This window comes from Geotrypetes seraphini, chromosome 15, assembly GCF_902459505.1.
Source record: "Geotrypetes seraphini chromosome 15, aGeoSer1.1, whole genome shotgun sequence".
NCBI lineage: Eukaryota > Metazoa > Chordata > Amphibia > Gymnophiona > Dermophiidae > Geotrypetes > Geotrypetes seraphini.
This window is the reverse complement of record NC_047098.1, coordinates 43282852-43303564: the sequence shown is the minus strand read 5'-3', so window position 1 is coordinate 43303564 and position 20713 is coordinate 43282852. Positions and strand designations below refer to the sequence as shown.

At 41.4% G+C, this 20713-nt stretch overlaps 1 protein-coding gene across 1 annotated transcript in view; it reads right to left on the bottom strand.

Annotated features, from left to right (window-relative positions):
• Nucleotides 1-20713, bottom strand: part of CLTC (clathrin heavy chain) — a 210295-nt gene that overhangs the window by 93733 nt on the left and 95849 nt on the right. Inside the window, exons 7-9 of the mRNA XM_033921311.1 lie at nt 13608-13805; nt 882-1082; nt 546-698 (exon numbers count right to left, since the gene is read on the bottom strand). Coding sequence (XP_033777202.1) covers nt 546-698; nt 882-1082; nt 13608-13805 — 552 coding nt within the window. The remainder of the gene's footprint in view (nt 1-545; nt 699-881; nt 1083-13607; nt 13806-20713) is intronic.

Genomic DNA, 20713 nt, shown 5'->3' with positions numbered 1-20713 from the left:
CTGCCAGGGAATTCAAAAGGTATGTGGGGGAGGGGAGAGAAGTAAATGTTTTTAAGAATCAGCTGGGACAGGAGGTGGGAGGGATCCCTCTTGTTCTGGCCTACTGCTGGACCACCAGGTCTTATGGCAGGCCTGGTGGAGGCCTGCAAGGCATCAGGAGTGAGTGAGGGAAGACAGAGTGCAGAGCCTGGCAGGGCAGGGAGGTTGGCTTGGTACAGAGCCTGATGGGGAGGAAGTGAGAGGAGGGCTGGGTGTAGAGCCGGGCAGGGTACCTGTATATTAAATCCCCCCCCCCCGGCTTATATTAGAGTCAACCCTTCTTCTCCTTTTGGGGGAAAAAAGGCTACCTCGGCTCAAAGTCGGGTCGACTTATATTCAAGTATATATGGTAAGTGTTGTCAAAATATTTTGTTTGAAAAGCAAGGTTTAGCCTACAAATAAAATCCTATGACCACTTCCTAATAAGCACTATAATGAAAGATTATTATAGTTCTCCTTGACTTGAGAAAAACAAAGTAGAAAAATAACTTAATCATTAAACTCACTTTCTTAGCATACAGCACAATCTTCTGGACTTGTCCTGTTTCTGCAAAGCACTGAATAACTTTATTAGGAACATTGGCTCTTAGGTAAACACTCAACGCCAAGGTGGGATCCACAGACTTCACTAAATCACCCAACTCCTCCGAGCATTCCAGCTATTAAAATGGCAAGAACAATTATCCAAAACAGATCTACATTAAATTCTTTAAAAATTCAGAAAGCTTGGGGGAATAAATGATAAAAACTTTTAATAATTAAGACATAGGAAAACAGCAACATATAAGCAGTATTCTAAAAATTTGCAAAACCCTATATTCGGATCTCAATTTCAGCTTTACCTTGTCTTCTTTAAGCCACTTTTCAAGAAGTTGCTTGCGCCCTTGTTGAAGGACAGGCCTACAAAGCTCCAATGATTCATATTTGTTCAGTTGGCCCTGATCCAGCAAGATTCCAAAGTACTGGAGCAATGGGGAAGTCTGACCAGGTTGTGCAGGAACACTCTGGAACCGACGAATAGTATCTGGCGTACGCAGGATCCCCTTCAAGAAAAAGGCAAAGAAAAGTAATTATTTGATCAGAGCAAGAAGAGTCATCAAGACCTGTTACAAACCTAATCATATGTAGGGGAGAAGGTGGCAAGGTAGTATTGTTTAGCTCTTGCTCTAACACTTATGTAGTCTACAATGCTACTGGGAATGTTTGGTTTAATTATACCTCTAATAATCTGTTTGATCATTACCATCACTTAAACAGGGGTAGGGAACTCCGGTCCTCAAGAGCCGTATTCCAGTCAGGTTTTCAGGATTTCCCCAATGACTATGCATTGAAAGCAATGCATGCACATAGATCTCCTGCATATTCATTGGGGGAATACTGAAAACCCGACTGGAATACGGCTCTCGAGGACCGGAGTTCCCTACCCCTGAACAATATTAGCCTGAAACTTAAGACTTCTACAAGAGAGCCTGTTCCATCTGAGGTATAGAGAGGGTTAAAATAAAAACCAATCCCTGCCTCAGGTCAACCATTAAATCAAGAAATGAGATGAGTTATATTCCACTTATTCCATCAACAAAATGAAGCATCTTGAAATTTAAGACCATGGAAGTTAGTGTTTAGTCACATCAAAATTTAAGGACCTTGTTACATATGCTGATAAACTGATTGGATTCCTGCAATTCAATATATGTTGACTTATGTCAAACTTCTTTACAACAGTTCCAGTTTATTCAAGCTAGTGTTAAAGCTGCATTATAATATAAACAACAGCACTAGCTCCCGATTGGAGGATTAAATTTAAAAAACCCTGAGTTTTAAACTTGCATTCTCCAACTATACTTTTAATTTCCAGTTAATGCCTTCTTGTCTTTGAAAAAAATAATTGTCTTTTCAATAAATACTTAATCCAAAAATAATATATCATTGTATTTTCTGGTAATATTCCTAGTGCTATTCACTAGATTCTTCATTTGCAATTTTGCTTTCGACTTTATTGGGAGAAGGTGGGTTATTAATATATAATATTTTCACTTTATGGTTTAAAACTTTTTTTTATTGGTAGTCAAAATTAACAAGACAAGCTGGAACATAAACATGATACATAATCATCTACTTCTTATAAGAAACTCCAAACCTCCCCCCTTCCCCAATGATTCCCACCAACATATTCAGGATCCTCAAAATCCCAAGTGATAAAAAAATCAACTCATCAACCCCATCTCCACCCTAATCCAGACGCCTTAAGAGTCCTGGTTCTTATGATCCTCAGAACTCCTGTGGGGAAAAAAAATATATCAATCACCTGCCCCCACCCCCCTTAATCTGTCTTATTTACTCCTGGTATACCAATACATAATCCAGTGGTTCTTAAACCTGTCCTGGGGAGCCCCCAGACTGTCAGGTTTTCAAAATGTTCCTAATGAATATGCATGAGCGAGATTTGCCTATAAGGTATGTAGTATGCATGTAAATTTCACTCATGCATATTCATTAGGGATATCTTGAAAGCCCTCAGGACAGGTTTAAGAACCACTGACAAATCAGTAAATAACCTTACTTCATAAAAGGTTTAGGAGTAAACTGGGTCTGTTTGGATTTAAATGTAATGTGATTCTTGTATTAATCTAAAACATAGGCTAAATCACAGGCCAAACTTTTTTATTAAGATACTTAGGGGGGTCCTTTTATTAAGGTATGCTAACCGATTTAGCGCGTGCTAAATGCGCACCTTAATAAAAAGGACCCCTTAGTCTTAGTAGAAATATAGGGTAACAACTTCTCCAACCTAGTGGGCTCAATTTTTTTTTTTTTTTTTAATGTACTTGGGGCAATAGAGGTTAAGTGACATGTCCGGGCTCACAAGGAATGCAGTGGGAATTAAACCCAGTTCCCCTGATTTTGAGGCCACAGCAGTAACCACTAGGCTACTCTTCCCATACAGATGGAACTGCAGCAGATAAATATTAGGCAGCACAACAAACCCCCCTCACTTTTCTTAGTCCAATGTTCCCCACAAGCCACACCTTATTAGTCAGCATTTCAGGATATCTACCATGAATACAAATGGGAAAGATTTCAGTCAATGTTGGGAGTGCATGCAACTCTTTCCTTCTTTGCTTTTTTTTTTTTTTTTTATCAAAAAGCACAAAGAAAAGGCATTACAATGTATGAAGAACAAATAAAGAACAATTAAATATACTCCATTATAATACTATTAACCCTTATAAATGAAGGTGAGCAAATGAATGAGAAGCAGTAGAAAGCTGTAGTCATGCCGACCGTGGCAAGAGCACAGTCGATGCCCCGGCACCCTCAGTGAAGGACGTCTTGTTGGAGCAAAGCCTTGCACAACGCATCCTGCGTGAACCTACAGCTGATGTGGTGCTTGTACCCAATTGGGTAAAAAAAAAAGTCTGCCAGCGGGCCAACTTAAGTGTAAATTTGTAATTGTCTGGCGGGCCAAATTTTATTACACAGTGGGCCAGAGTTTGACACCCCTGCATTACATTGTTGTTTATATACCGCCTAACCTTGCAGTTCTATGCAGTTTACAACTAGAAGAAGCTGAGACAATCTCAGGAAATACAGATTAACAAATTATCCAGTTCTAATTTTGTAAAAATTTATCAAATAAATGTGTCTTCAGAAGTTTTCTAAAATGTGTATAAGACACAGCATTGACTAATAACCGGCTAAATTCTTTGGGCCTGATTCTCTAAAAGTGCGTCCCGATTTTAGGCAGCTGTAGGCGTCCTACAGGTGTCTAATCAGCCAATCGGGATGCACGTTTTTTTAAAAAAAATGCTCCCCAGGCAGGCCGCCTATATTGAAGGCGAGGCCCGCAAGACACCTAGGCCCTGATTCTGAATAGGACGCCCGGGAGAGGCGTCCTATTCAGAATCGGCCTAAACTAAACCCCGATTCTGTAACCGGCGTCCATGTTACAGACGCGGGTTAGAGAAACGGGTTAGATTAGACACGGCCTGCTACACTTATCGCGGCAAGGGATCTCTCTGCCGCTATAAGTATAGCGGGCCGCGGCCCCCTGACCAAGAGGGTGCCCAAACCATCTGCCCGAAGACGCACCCCCCCCCCCCCACACTACCGACCGCCCCCCCCCCCGACATTACCGATCTCCCCCCCTCCCCCCAATATTGATAGCTGGCAGGAGGGTGCCCAATCCCTCCTGCCCGAAGACGCACCCCCCCGGCGCTAACCCCCCCCAAACCTCCACTCCACCAAACCTGTTCTTAGATGGGTCTTGCACGTCTTGAGCCGGCAGGCACGCCTCGTCGAAATTAAGCGGGCCCGCCCCTTCCCGGCCCATCCCGCCAAAGCCTAAGGCCTGACTGGCCCAGGCTTTAGAAGCCTGGACCAATCAGGCCTTAGGCATAGCGGGTCCGCCCATCCCCACTATGTCTAAGGTCTGATTGGCGTCTTCGGGCAGGAGGGATTGGGCACCCTCCTGCCAGCTATCGATATTGTCTGGGGGGAGCGGTCGGTAGTGTCGGGGGGGGTGGTCGGTAGTGTTGGAGGGGGTGGTCGGTAGTGTCGGAGGGGGGTGCGTCTTCGGGCAGAGGGTTTGGGCACCCTCCTAGTCAGGGGGCCGCGGCCCGCTATACTTATAGCGGCAGAGAGATCCCTTGCCGCGATAAGTATAGCGGCCGCATCTACTTACAATGTAGGCCAGCATTTTGCTGGCCTACATTTTAAGCTTCTCCTCTACTAGGGAGACGCGTAGGGCCGCCTAGGTTCAGCCTAAGGCCCGCCTAAGGCCCTTAGACGAGCTTAGGCATCTTGCGGGTCTCCCTAGGCTCCTGGAGGTGCCTTCAGGCTTGCCTGGAGAGCATTTTTTTTAAAAAAACGTGCATCCCGATTGGCTGATTAGACAGCTGTAGGACGCCTAAAATCGGGATGCACTTTGGAGAATCAGGGCCTTTGTCTCTAATTGCTGCCTGAAAAGAGAGTAACCTATCGAAGCATCTTTTATATACAGTTCTTGACAGAAGGACAAATGTCAGAATACGTTGTGAGCATCTAGAATGTAGCAAATACAAAGTGTTCCACTAAATGATCAACTGTGAGGCCAAACACTTTATAGCACAGTAATCCAAATTTAAAAATAACCCTGGCCTTAATCGGAAGCCAGTGCAGCCTACGATAAAAAGGAGTGACATGATCTGATATTTTTTCAAGTCAAAAATCAATCTTACAGCCATATTCTGGATCAATCGCAGTCTGTGTAGATTACTCTTTAAGGCCGGCATAATAGATAATGTTACAATAATCCAGAGAACTGAGAATTAAAGATTGCACCAGCAATTTAAAGGCAGGATAATTAAAATAGGATCTTATAGTAAGTAGCTTCCAAAGTATACAAAAACATTTCCGAACAAACTGGTTAGTATGTTCTTTCATTGATAAACCTTGGTCTAATGCAGTGGTCTCAAACTCAAACCCTTTGTAGGGTCACATTTTGGATTTGTAGGTACTTACTGAAGAGGGCCTCAGAAAAATAGTTAATGTCTTATTAAAGAAATGACAATTTTGCATGAGGTAAAACTCTTTATAGTTTATAAATCTTTCCTTATGGATAAGTCTTAATAATAATATTGTCATTTATAGCCAAAGAGACATATGATCAAGAAACTGTTTTCTTTTACTTTGTGATTTCTGATAAAGATACCTAGGGCCTCAAAATAGTACCTGGTGGGCCGCAAGTTTGAGACCACTGGTCTAATGTGATCCCTAGGATCTTAATTGTTGGGCTTAATGGATAGGAAATTCCACCTACCACTACTTTTGTTTGGCTTTCTTTTTACAAGGAGCAGCAAGAAAGAATTTTGTCTTATCCTTAGAGTTTTAATCTAAATTCCTGCATCCAGTGTTCTGTAACTGATAACACCGTTGAAATTAACTGTGTTATTTGTAGTAATGTGGATGGTACAGCAATTAACACAGTTATATCATCCTGCCAACTCCCACAGTAAGTAGTCCAAAGCAGGTAATGAGAAAGAAAAATCCCCAAAAGAGTATCAAAATAAGTTTATAAATTTTTACAAAAAAATATGAATCAGTAGCTTGAAGTTCAAAAAACAAAGAAAGCCAACGCTGTACTGCTTGATATCAAAAAGAATCCATCAGTATTTTGTTATTTTTTATTTATCATTTCAAATAATTACATACACAATTGTACAGGAAATACTGAATACATCTCTTCAATTGATCAAAATGATAAATGAATCTGAAACATAAAAAGAAGAAAAATCTTTAACATAGTCCACCTGTGGAGGGAGAAAAAGCATCAAGAAACCATCTTGTGGGAATTAAGGTTTTAACAAAATATAATAAAGAGGAGAAATTACTCGAGCATGCATCATTCCTAACATTCCATGACCACATTATACTGTTTCACTCTGGACCACGGTAGGAACCCCTTTACCCTCCAAAAAGAAACCCAATTGGGCAGGTTCAAAGAAAATATACTTATTCACTTGATGGGAAACAAAACACTTGCAAGAAAATCTTAATTGAAAACTTGCCCCTAAAAAAATCACTCTTGTACAGTATGTAAGAAATTCTTCCCTGCGAGATTGAGTCCATTTAGATACATCTGGAAATATATTCACCTTTTCACCTAAATAGGAGACCTGTTTCACTTTAAAGTATAGCTTCAACAACATTTCTTTATCTTGTAAAAACACAAGTGTAACTAACAATGTAGCACAGAAGATTCCAAAAGTGCAGAGACATCTAGCTCAGTTTTCTCCCCTTGAGTATCGTCTGAAATCTTTTCTAAGTAGTAAATTTTTTGTATAGGGGTAAATTAGAGTCTGGAACTTTCAACATCGTTACCATGAATATTTTAAAGAGTTCTAGAGGAGATGTATATTTAGCAATTGGAAAATTTAAAAGTCTTAAATTTAAATTTATTTGTTGATTCTCCAAGTTTTCTATTTTCCTCATTTTGTCAGTAGATTGTTTGACAAGCAAAGTCTTCGTTTCATTTATTGTTTTCTCCAATTTAGTTAACTCTTCCTTCTGAAGTTGAACAATGTCTCTAAATGGGTTATCTTAGCAGATGAATTTAAAGTCTTAGTAACAAAGTTAGTACATACCACGTGAAGGTTTTCTATCGCGGTCCAAATAGAATCCAGAGTCATCACTGGCGGCTTCACAAGTGGCTTGAGGAGGGAAAAAAAATAAAAAATCAGCCGGTTGAAATATGTCTCCTTCCGTGGGACATGGCCCACAGGGCTCCCTCTCTCTCACTATCACTCAGTCCCAGCGGGAAAGAACTCCCTGCTTGCATCGGCTCCAAAACGTGAGTCGATGACGACGTGTTGACATCCGGGTTAGCTGGACATTCGGGACGCTCCTCTCCAGATCCAGTGTGTGAGTCCTCCAAGCTCGTCAGTCCCTTCTCAGCGTCTCCAGGCATAAGGGGAGTGTGTGGTCCACGAGGGTTCAGCGACAGATCGCCGTCTAAACTATGCACTTCCCCCAGCATAGCAGCAGAAACGCCCGCTGAGGTTTGATGGACTGTGAATGCTGTTATCACAGTCTGTCGCGGTGTTGAGGTTTCTGGAGCAGCTGGAGGATTGCCACTCGGCCTTCCCCGTCTCTTAGGCATAACCGCAGATAATTGAAAAGAAAAATCCCTCACATGACGGGAGCTCTCTCAACTCACGTCTTGCTCGAGCGCCATCTTGCTTTACTCTCTAATAATTTTTTTTATACCCAACACTGGAAAAAGAATCAAATATGAGCCCCATATGGCTAAATAATGTTTTTTTCCTCTTGGGATAACTCCGCACTTCCCTCACCTCCCAAATAGCAAGAAAGTGAAGTCAATTTCTCCAGTGCCAATAGGTCATACATCCAATGTTGTAACATGCATTTGCAAGCCACTAGGCATATTTTGCAAAAGGTAGTGTTCTCCCCTTATCTCTTCCTTCAAAAGGCCCCCCTGTATGTCCTAAACTAATTAATCTTCAGAGCCCAATATTGCACACCTTAGAATGGAAGTCATATATAGCACAAGATCAGCCGAAAACACTATCTCCTTACAACTACAAAAAGAGAGTGAACCAAAGTATTTTCCATTTTAGATAGGTAGAAATCCACACTCTCCTCATTTTAAACTTTTGTGCACGAGAAAAAGAAATTCTATATAAACACTCTAAAGCAACAGTCTGCATTAATTTTAAGTTGGGCCATTTCAAGTACAAAAAAGCTGAAGGAGATCCAACAAATACATAGCTTCCTACTTGGGGCCACGACAACCACCAAAATTTCTTGACTTCCATTCTCATCAGAACACTTGGCCTCAGACACATGCAGAAAATAGAAAAAAAACCTTTACAAATACAGACCCACAAACTAAACACCAATATGCCAGACTCTGCACACAGTACACCACAGGAGAAACAGTAAGCAATGCCTTTCTTCCTGAACAATCCAATATATAAAAACACCACATGCAAATTTTCAAAATTGACATATTTCAAATTAAATTGAAATTGAAAATAAAAACATTTTTTCCTACCTTTGTCATCTAGCAATTTTATTTTTCTGATCATCTTGTTCCTCTATGCTCTTAAAACTGTTTCTAAGGCCTCCTTATGCATTTGCTGTTTCTTTCCTCTCCTTCTTCACTTTACAAATTACATCCATCTTTGGCACTTATCTTCCTAATCAGTTTTCTTCCATTTTTCTGCCATCTTAATAATTCATCTCCTTCCCTTCCCCACCATCCATCTCCTCTCTTGCCTCCTTCCATTCAGCATGTCTCCCTTCCTTCCTCACCACCCCCGGTTCCACTAAATGTCTTCCCCACCCAGTTCCAAAGCTCCCCCCCACCTCAAACATTACAAGGAGGTCACCAGCACGGCAGCAATTCTCTAGTGCTGCCCACAGCCTTCTCTGCACGGTTCCTTTGCTGTGGTCCGCCTAACAGAAACAAGAAGTTGCTTCAGCTGGGGGTTGACCATGGCAGAAGAACAGTGCAGAGGAAACCATTGGCAGTGCCAGAGAATCACTGTCACATCCTCCTTTTAGTTTGAGGTAAGAGGACGACTTTGGAACTGTATATGGAACTGCGGGCCACACAAGAGGTTCCTGTGGGCCTTGCAATGAAGAACAGTGCTCTAAAATAACATTCCTGGAGCCACACAGCTGAAACTAGACATGATAGCTTTTTAATTATTGCTAGAACATCCAAAATTCTCTAGCTCATTTATGATTCACCTCTCTTTCCCTACTTGCTGCAGGGCCTTGTACAGTCCAGATATAGTGACTTCTTGTACTGACTGAGTGTCGGTTAGAAAAATGGGCGGAGAAATGGCAGATGAAGTTCAACGTGGAGAAATGCAAGGTAATGCATTTAGGCAGTAAGAATAAGGAATATGAGTACAGAATGTCAGGTGCAAGTCTGGGAAAAAGTGTACAAGAAAGGGATCTGGGTGTACTGATAGATAGGACCCTGAAGCCGTCAGCACAATGCGCGGCAGCGGCAAAGAAGGCAAATAGAATGTTGGGCATGATAAAGAAAGGAATCTCGAGTAGATCGGAGAAAGTTATAATGCCGCTTTATAGGGCAATGGTCAGACCCCACTTGGAATACTGCGTCCAACATTGGTCTCCCTACCTAAAGAAGGATATAAAACTGCTGGAGAGGGTGCAGAGACGAGCAACCAAACTAGTGAAGGGTATGGAGAAACTGGTATATGAGGATCGACTTAAAACACTGGGATTGTTCTCCCTTGAGAAAAGGAGACTGCGTGGGGATATGATCGAGACCTTCAAAATACTGAAAGGAATCGACAAAATAGAGCAGAGAAGATTATTTACATTGTCCAATTTGACACGGACAAGAGGACATGAAATGAAGCTAAGGGGGGACAAGTTCAGGACTAATGTCAGAAAGTTCTGCTTCACACAGAGAGTGGTTGGCATCTGGAATACTCTCCCAGGGGAGATTATTGCAGAATCGACAGTCCTAGGCTTCAAAAGCAAACTAGATGCATATCTCCTTGAGAGAGGCATATAAAGTATGGTTGGCTATAAAATAAACCAGGTGTATACCTGGCAGGGCCTCCGCGTGTGCGGATCGCCGGACTTGATGGACCGAAGGTCTGATCCGGAGATGGCGCTTCTTATGTTCTTATGTTCTTATGAGTGTTAAAGAACTCTCTCAACTTAATTCCCATCCCCTGTCTGAGTGAGTTGCCTGGTAGAGACGCGATATAGTGCTTAATATGGCAATAAGCAAACCTGATTCCTACCCACTGTTGAAGAATCTCAAAGGGGATAATAGTACTTTCTCTAGTCAGAATATATTCTAGGGCAATGTTCTTCAACCTTTTTACACCTATGGACCGGCGGAAATAAAATAATTATTTCATGGACCGACAAACTAATAAGACTGAAATTTTTAAAAACCCCATTGCCGCCCCATCCCCGTGAGCTCGGTCCCATTAACCATCTGATCCCATCCGCACAAGCCTCAAATAGTTATGATTTTATATTGAACATATTTTATTAAAGTATAAAAAGAAACAATATCCTGTACAATTGTCATTTGATAGATATAAATAATACAGGGCAAGGATCAACAAAACCCCCGTCTCCCCTCCCCTTCACATATATCCCCTCTACTATCAAGAAAACTGAATAAGCCAAATTATTACAGAATGCTACACAAATATCATGCTAACAGAATACCACAGTCACACATGGCAGGAATGGTGTTAGGGGAGTGGAACTAGGGCAACTGCCTCCTGGTCAGAGAGAGCCCTAAGCCAGCTGGAAGCTAAAGATGCACTGCCTGGGCTTTGCACTCCCCAGTTATGTCTAATATCAGCTCTAGCAATATACATATTTTAAATTGATATATTCTAATCACAAGATAGAAATAAAATTATTTTTTTCTACCTTTTGTCGTTTCTGCTTTCATCTTCTTTTCACTCTCTTCCATCCAGCGTCTGCCCTGTCTCTTCAATCCAGCATCTGCCTCTTCCATCCACTGTCTGCCTTCTACCCCTCCCCCTTCCATATGGTATCTGCGTTCTTTCTATGCCCCTCTCTCCTACACCAGGTACAAAGGTCCCTCTTTCCTTATTTTTCATCTGATCCCCCTTCCCAGCATCAATCTCTTTCTACTTTGTCATTCCTGTCTCTCCCCTTTCCCTCATCTGATCTCTCCATTCCATCCTGACTCCTTCCCCTTCTCTAATCTCCCTGCCAGCTGTTTCCTTCCAATGTTCCTCCTCCCCTGTCCAGCAGTACCTTCTCCCTTTCTTCCTCCCCTTATCCAACAGTAATTCTCATCCCTTCCCCTTCTCCCCTGTCAGCAGTAGCCCCTTCCCCTCCCTTGTCCAGGAGTACCCCTTCTCCCTTTCCTCCTCCTATTATCCAACAGTAATTCTCATCCCTTCCCCTTTTCCCCTGTCAGCAGTAGCCCCTTCTCCTTCCTTGTCCAGGAGTACCCCTTCTCCCTTTCCTCCTCCTATTATCCAACAGTAATTCTCATCCCTTCCCCTTTTCCCCTGTCAGCAGTAGCCCCTTCCCCTCCCTTGTCCAAGAGTACCCCTTCTCCCTTTCCTCCTCCTATTATCCAACAGTAATTCTCATCCCTTCCCTTTCCCTTCTCCCCTGTCAGCAGTAGCCTCTTCCCCTACCTTGTCCAGGAGTACCCCTTCTCCCTTCTCTCTCCAGAAAATGTTCCCTCTATGTAGGCTAGCAGCAGCTCTGTGTGCTTTTAACTTTGGCACACAGCTGCCCCTAAACAGTATTTTAGCCGCGATTTCATGAGGAAGCCTCGGGGCCTTTGATAGGCCGGCCCACTTCGCATCATCAAAGCGGGCCGGCTTACCAAAGGCCCCGAGGCTGCCTCATGAAACCGCGGCTAAAATACTGCTTAGGGGCAGCTGTGTGCCGAAGTTAAAAGCACACAAAGCTGCCCCTGCTTGTCTGGGGGTGCGGAGACATAAGCGGCAGGAGTAGAAGTGTCGGGCATAGCGACGGCAACAGGAAGTTGCACGTCAGCTGACGCCGGCACTTTTTGCTGTGGCTGGGGACCCGAATCCTTCGCAGACCGGCAACATTTTTTTGCGGACCGACACCGGTCCGCGGACCGGCGGTTGAAGAACTGTGTTCTAGGGTATGAACTCCTCTCTTTTCCCAATCTAGAACACAGCATTGTCTAACCTAGATAGAGGCAAGATCTTCCTGAATAAAAGTTGATCAGTGCTTTATGGTCTTCCCTCAACAACCAAAAAAGTGTTCTCCATACATCCGCACAGGTCTAAGAAGAACACAACGTTTAAATCATTGAGGAATGTTGGCAATCAATAAGTGAAGTAGAGAGAGAGAATTGTGTAGGGCTAAAAAAAGGCTGTTTTAACTCAAGTGGTGAGAAATGACTCTTCCAAAACATCCAATCTCTCAGAGGCTGCAATATACAAGCATAGTTATAAAGTTTGAAACTGGGATGCCCAACCCTCTCAGACCACCAAGATCCTAGCAAGAAAAGAAATCCTATTTTTGATTTTTGGCCTGCCCAACAAAATTCATCAATCTGATATAGACATTTCAAGTCCTTCAACATTAACCTAATAGAAAGTGTTTGAAGTAAATAAAGCCACCTACAAAAGATTACCCCACTTAAGCTGATTCTCCCCATCAAAGAGAGCAACAGATCTCTCCTGCTGTCCCTATGATTCATAGCTTTCATTTTAAATTGAATATTGATACTGCAAACTGAAGAAGCGAGAGGCAACAAAAAAGGTGACACTGGTCTCATTTACTAAATTAGGATGTTAATTTTATCCTGTGATCAAATTCACTTTTTGTTTGTGGATACAATGTTTAATAAAATTCATATGGTTTATCAACGAGACGTGCAGTATTTAATTAAACACTGGAATGTGTGACTTGGCCAGCAAAGGTATGTTTTGATAAAGAGGGGGTACAGTTCCTACAGAACCGATACAACACAGAAAATGGGGTTCAAACTTTATACTGCATTGTGAATGTGTGTTATATTGGGTCTATGGTGTATGTCTGTTTTGCTCCTTATGGTTCTTGAAGGCTTGTAACCATTCTAGATCATTGATGGACCATTAGTCTGACCCAGTAAGGCTATTCATATGTTCTTATTTTCCTGGAGGAAAAGTCCAAAGTCTGTTATTGAGAAAAATGTGGGGGAAGCCACTGCTTGCCCTGGAACAGTAGTATGGAATGTTGCTACTCCTTGGGTTTTGGCCAGGTACTAGTGACCTAGATTGGCCACTGTGAGAATGGGCTACTGGGCTTGATGGACCTTTGGTCTGATCCAGTAAGGCTATTCTTATGTTCTTATTATGATGTTTCACCTTTGTGTCTTGTATTACTGTTTTATCTTATTCTGAACAACTTACTGTAAACTGCTTTGCTGACTATAACTTTCAATTACAGATATATCAAATTTAGTAAATAGCTTAATATACATATGATAAGGAATTTGATTATGCTATTCTATAATATTTTTATCAAAAACTTATTACAAAAAGTTTATGTCCAACCTTTGGTGCATTTGCTGCCACTTTTGCTGCTTCTGAATAATTTCCCTGAGCAAAGAGGGCGTTGAATTTTCGGGCAAAAAGCTCCTCAGCTCCAGCCAGATTGTTCCGTACAGCCATCCGCAAAGCCAGGTCAGGGTTCTGCAGAACGTTGGTGATGTATGGAATGATGTTCTCTTCCTCCACACACACAGACAACACCTATAATTTTATGAAAATGCAAAAGGGAAAGATATTCTCTTTAGTACACTTTACTATTGAATAAAAGCTGTAAGTGGTGATTAAATTATACAAGTATGTTTAGTTCACCATGCTACGTTACTTGAGATTGTGTTCTACTGGCAGGAAAAATAATGCATTATAGGATGCTGGTTCAATAACCCAGAAGCAGCATATCACTGCTGCCATTTGGGAACTTAAGGTCTCTCTCTCAAATTTGTATTTGCTGCACCAAGGGTTAAAATCTGCCCAGAGAAGGTGAGATGTACGTTTGTTCTTCAGTTTCCTCACCAACTAGAGCATAATATGCTGGAAATACGAGTTAATGGGAAACAGGTGGATGGAAAACAGGACAAAATTGTTATTATCATTGCTTCTAGTAAATGTTTTAGAGCCCCCTTGTGCTCAGGACTTGCAGGCTGGTCATCAGTCATGGAGGCCTATTGATGAGAGGGGATCCATAAAACTACTCAGAAGTAGCTGCACCACGATGTAACAGATTCAAGAGCAAGTATCCTGCTATAACTATAAATTTACTAGTAACTGTATCAGGGATTTTACCACCAGCGACGACTCTGAGGCCTTAAGCCCTGCCCCGGCGTATCATGTGATGCATGGGGCGGGACCTAAGGTCCTGATTGGCTCAGGCTCCTAACTTGGGAGGGGCCAGGGGCACCTGAGCCAATCAGGGACTTCCTTAGGCTCAGCCTGATACTTTGCATGTGTGAAACATGCAAAATATCTGCAGTTGGCGGCAATCCGTGCAGTTGGCTGGGGGCATGCCAACGATCATCTCCATTTGCATGCAGGCCTTTAATGAATTCGTCAGCCTGCATGCATGAGATAAAAATTAGAAGATGAGCAAAAAAAAAAAAAAAAATTGTAATGTTATTTGTAAGTAGCATTTTAAATTATCTACATATTTCAAACCAGGAGTCTGATGAGGAAGTTTTGATTATATAAACACACTAGTACTATATCATGATTGAAGTCTTAATTGAAAGATTTCAATCTGGTGGCAGTATATTATGTAGTACAGTGCCTGAATCACGCAGGGAAAGCATGCAAAGCATGGCTCATGGAATTCTTTTCAATCCCGCTAAATGAGTAACTTGGAAGGCAAAGGTGGTTTGCATAAAATAATTCCAAAAATTGTGTTGGCTTCATAATAAAAAGGAGGCTATATACATAGCAGCCAGTAGCAAACTGTACTGTTCAGTCACTAGGTTTCACAGTAAACTTTACAACAAAAGACACCTAAATTCACTAAGGGTCAACCCAGTGAAGATGGAGTATGGGGGTGGGATTCCTGGTTAGGAAACCATACATGTCTCATGGAATTTACAATCTGCCTAGGTACATATATGTACATGTCTGATGAGGAGCAGGAAGTGCAATTTTGAAATGAATCATTTCCTGTTCTGTTTCTTTTTTTTTCAAATTCTTTATTCATTTTCAATCTTACAACAAGAACACAATATTACATCATTTAAACCATGTAAACATTACTTGTATTTCTTCTAATATCATCTTAAAAACATGAATTTATACCCTCCCCACCCACCCTTCCCATAAATATTTTAATCAAACATATATAAATATTATATTTTATCAATTGATCAATCCTTTAGTATAACTTTATACCCTCCCCCCTATATACTTTCATTGGATAATGGCGTCTAATCATTACAATAATTTGTCAATGGCCCCCAAATCTTTTTAAAATTATTATAGTTCCCTTTTTGTATGGCAATTGTTCTTTCCATTTTATAAATATGACATAGCGAATTCCACCAAAATGTATAACTAAGCCTTTTGTAATTTTTCCAATTACTGGTAATATGTTATATGACGACTCCTGTCATAATTAATAAAAGTTTATTATTATTTGATGAAATTTGACTTTTTGCTATCATTGACATCTCAAACAGAATTGTATCATATGATAATGCTACATGGTTTTCTAGTAAACAATTAATTTGGGACCAGATTGATTTCCAAAAGACCATGATACAGGGACAATAGAATATTAAATGGCCCAAAGTCCCAGCTTCTAGATTACAATGCCAGCATCTATTAGACTTAGAGCTATCTAACTTTTGTAATCGAACAGGGTCCAAAAAGCTCTATGTAACAAAAACAACAAGTCTGTCTCATAGATGCTGACATTGTACATCTCATTCTCCAAGACCAAATTCGTGGCCATTGAGACGCAGAAATTTGATGCTTGATCTCAATGCTCCAAATGTCTCTAAGACTATTCTTTGGTTTTTTGTTTATATATCCAGATATCAATTTATACCACTGTGCGGCTTGGTGTCCCAAGAAATCCACCTGAAAGCATAAGAATTCGACTATACTGATTATTAAGATTGGTCCATTCAGGGAACCCCTCCTGAATAGCCTGCTTCAGCTGCAACCATTTAAAACTTTGTGACTTAAGACCAAATTTATGTTGAAAAATCAAGCAGTTTACCATTTGAAATAACATCATTTAAAGTTCGTATACCTGCAATAATCCAATGCTTCCATACGACTTTAAATCTGCCAATTTGAATCTTGGAGTTTACTCATAAAGATTGATTTGTTGATTTGTGTATTGGGTTAGGTGTTAAATTACTGACATAACGTAATGTTTTCCATGTATCCATTAATATTCTGTTCTCTTTATATTTCCTAGGCATCTTAATACTGAGAACATGAGATAGATGTAAAGGAAACATGAGTCGCCATTCCAAATACAACCAATCAGGGGTATTTTCCATGAGCTCTGGGAGGACCCAATACATACCCTGGCATAAAATATAGGCCTGATACCTATAAAAGTTTGGAAAATTTACCCCACCCTCCATAATTGGTTGTTGTAAAGATACTAAGGCAATTCTAGGCATTTTACCCAGTCAAACAAATCTTGTAAGAATACCATTTAACTTTTTATTTAAAAAAACACAAAAAAACTGGTATCATACTCATTTGATAACAAACCACAAGCAATATCATCATTTTAATAGCTTGGACTCTCCCCCACCAAGAAAGATGTAAAGGATTCCATTGCTCACACATTTCTGTTACTTTCTTTAATAAAAGTTTTTCATTTTCTTTTACTGTGTCTTCTAGTGTATTTTTAATCTTAATACCTAAATACTTTAATCCATCTTCCTTCCATACAAATGAGAATGAGTCAAATAAGCCTTTAGTACAATGGACATTAAGTGGAAGAATTTCTGACTTGCTCCAATTTATCTTATAACCTGAAAATTTTTGCAAATTTCTCTATCAACTCGAGCAAGCATGGAATGGTAGTTTCCGGATTTCTCAGCTGCAGCCACAGACCCTGGGAGAGAGAAGCTTGGGAGCCCTGCTCCGCTACTCTCCCTGACCAGCAGGGGATCTGACAGAGAAATTTGGAAGCACCAACGGCGCGCAGCTATTCGGCGCGCTGCCGAAGGCGTGCAACAAAGGTGCTTGCGCCTTAGTGCGCGCCTTCATGAAGTGACTGCAGGGAAGCCTCCAGGGAACCAACTGCCCTATAACGACCTGAAGTAAGAACCTTGGGAGATACCTTGCACCAGCGAGTTGAGTGTGCGTGCCTCACTCCACTCCTAAGAACCTGCTACAAACGACTCACAACAATTCGGGACATAGACAAAAAAGATAGAAAACGCCGACGAAGAAAACCAATCAAAGCTCCAGCACCCATCATCCAGACACACATAGATCCCTCAAAAGAGCTTAGATACAACCACTCCACTAGCAGGAAGAAAAAAAAAAAATAGAACCAAGACACAAAAACTCCTAAAAAACTCCTGTGCTACACTATCCGCTCCAGTAAAGCAAGGCATAGAGATAAAGAACCTCCTCCACTCAAACGCAGCTTACTCGAACATAATGGCAACCTTCACACCTAAACTCATACTTGCCCTCCTGCTGCTCTTCCTATTCATACCCAACTGGAAAACAGCAGGATTCCACATTTCACCAATCCCAATATTGACAACAACCTACAGACAAATCCAACCATCTAGAAAACTTCACAACCCCAGGACGCTGATATCCGTCCCATTAGTCAACCATGAAAACATCACCACCATATGGGGAAAAAGACATCCACCAAAATCCAAGACAACAACTGAAACACATGAGACAACTCCTCGAAACCTCATCTACCCAAATTGTATCACCATTCCTCACACAAAACACACCTCGATAGCCTGTGCGTATATGAACATAAGATCAGTCAGCCCAAAGGCAGAACTAATCAAGGATTGGCTGGACAAAGAACGTCTAGGCTGCCTCTTCCTAGCCGAAACCTGGCTAACCTCCGACTCAGACCCATGCATAACCGAATTCTGCCCCAAAGGATACAAACTGGAGTTAGTCTGTCGAGAAAACAAACGAGGGGGGGGATTAGCTATTCTTGTAATAAATAACCTCAAACTAAAAGTCCTTGATAAACACTCAACCCCCCACTTAGACCTTCTAGCCTGCCAAATATCCGACGACACACTCAAAGGCACCTTGACATGCCTTCTCTGCTACATCACTCCAGGAAAATGGATCGTCTCAAAACATGATCTCGAAGATTTCATCATCCAGAACTCTCTAAACTCTTCACACAACCTGCTCCTCGGAGACATAAATCTCCACCTAGAAGACCACACCTCCAAGCAAGTACAAGGTTTACTTTCATATCTCGATGCCCTTTCCTACCAGATTCTTAACCCTCAACCCATTCACGAAAAAGGCCACCAACTTGATATTGCTGCATACACGTCCCTAAACTCTTACACACCAGATATCCACATCTCCAACGGTACCTGGCATCCCTCCCTCTGGTCAGACCACTACAAATATACCTTCACCATCAACTCGGCTAACAATAACAACAAACCCAAACCTCAAAAAAAGTACTTCAAGACTCGCCAGAAAATCGAACCCAACACATTCTGGGATAAAGTAGACCCCGCACTCAATTCCATCAACCCTAAAGAATTCGTAAGCCATTGGAGAACCCTAAGCGAAACAACCTTAAATGAGTTAGCCCCAGCAAAATCAAAATACAGAATCTGCAGACCTTCGACAAATGGTTTGACACCGAACTTCTCCAACTAAAAAGGCACTGTAGACAACTCGAAAGAGTCTGGAAAAAACAGAACCAGGAACAAACCAAAACAGCATGGAGAAATCTAACCAAACAATATAAGATCAAACTTAAGGAAAAACGAAATGCCTACTACTCCAAACTAATTGGCACTAACACACCAGACACTAAAACACTCTTCAACCTAGTAAGAAAACTAACTGACACCACACCTTTCCTAGCCACTCAAGGAAACCACCCACCAACAGCCTCCCAACTAGCAGACCACTTCAAATACAAAATACGCACAATCAGAACCACTTTTAATAACTCACAGTCCAACCTCGACGAGATACTAATAAACCCCACAATGGAAGAAGCCATAACTGCTGACAGAACCTGGACCAACTTCCCAACAGTACAATGGACTGACTTGGACCGACTCTACAAAAAATACAGCCAAGCCTCATGTGATCTGAATAACTGCCCCTCATATCTACTAATGAATGCTACCCCTAATTTCAAAGCTAACCTAATGCAATGGATACAAATCACACTCAGAGTAGGCCAATTCCCACCAGAACTAGGCGAGATCATAATCACCCCTCTACTGAAAGATCGTAAAGGCCCAATTGACTCTCCCTCTAACTATAGACCCATCGCCTCAATCCCATTATACGTTAAAATAATAGAAGGTCTTGTTGCACAATATCTCACAAATTACCTGGAAAACCATAACTTACTCCATCTCTCACAATCAGGATTCAGAACAAACCATAGCACAGAGACATTACTAGCAACACTACTGGATACAGCCCGACAATACCTCAGTAAAGGAAGTAGGATACTAATTATCCAACTAGATCTTTCTGCTGCATTTGACCTAGTAGATCACACCATACTACTCCAGATAATACTACTCCGACCCATCGCCTCAATCCCATTATATGTCAAACTAATAGAAGGTCTCGTAGCTCAATATCTCTCCAACTACCTAGAAGACCACAACATACTTCATCCATCACTATCAGGATTCAGAAAAAAACACAGCACAGAGACACTGCTTGTATCTCTAATGGATATAGTAAAGTTGGATGATTAGTATTCTGTTTCAGTAAAGGAAACAGAATACTAATCATCCAACTAGATCTCTCAGCAGCTTTCGACCTAGTAGACCACTCCATTCTACTCCAGATACTAGACGCCATAGGGATCTCAGGTAGGGTGCTCAACTGGTTCCAAGGATTCCTTAAAACTAGAACTTATAAAGTAAAGTCAAAAGATCTAATATCGGACCCTTGGTCAAACCCCTGCGGAGAACCGCAAGGATCTCCATTATCGCCCATACTTTTCAATCTCTTCGTATCCTCCCTAGGCACAATCCTAGACACCCTAAATATAGTATCATTCAGCTATGCAGACGACATAACAATCCTTCTCCCCTTCAACATTCAAGACCCCAACTCATCAGGACGCCTGAAAACAATATTGGAAACCGTAGAAACATGGATGACAAACCACAAACTGAAGTTGAACACGGATAAAACCAAATTCCTTCTGCTAGAAAAAGACAAAGAACCAACCTTAACTGAATTGGTGGCAAATGCAATCAAATACCCAATACAGCCCACGCTTAAAATTCTGGGAGTATCGATAGACAGGTGCTGCACAATGCAGATACACACCAACAAAACTATCCAAAAAGCTTTCTTCACCATGCGCAACCTGCGGAAAATAAGAAAATTTTTTGACAAAGCACAATACAGGATCATAGTCCAATCACTAGTGCTAGGACTTGTAGACTACTGCA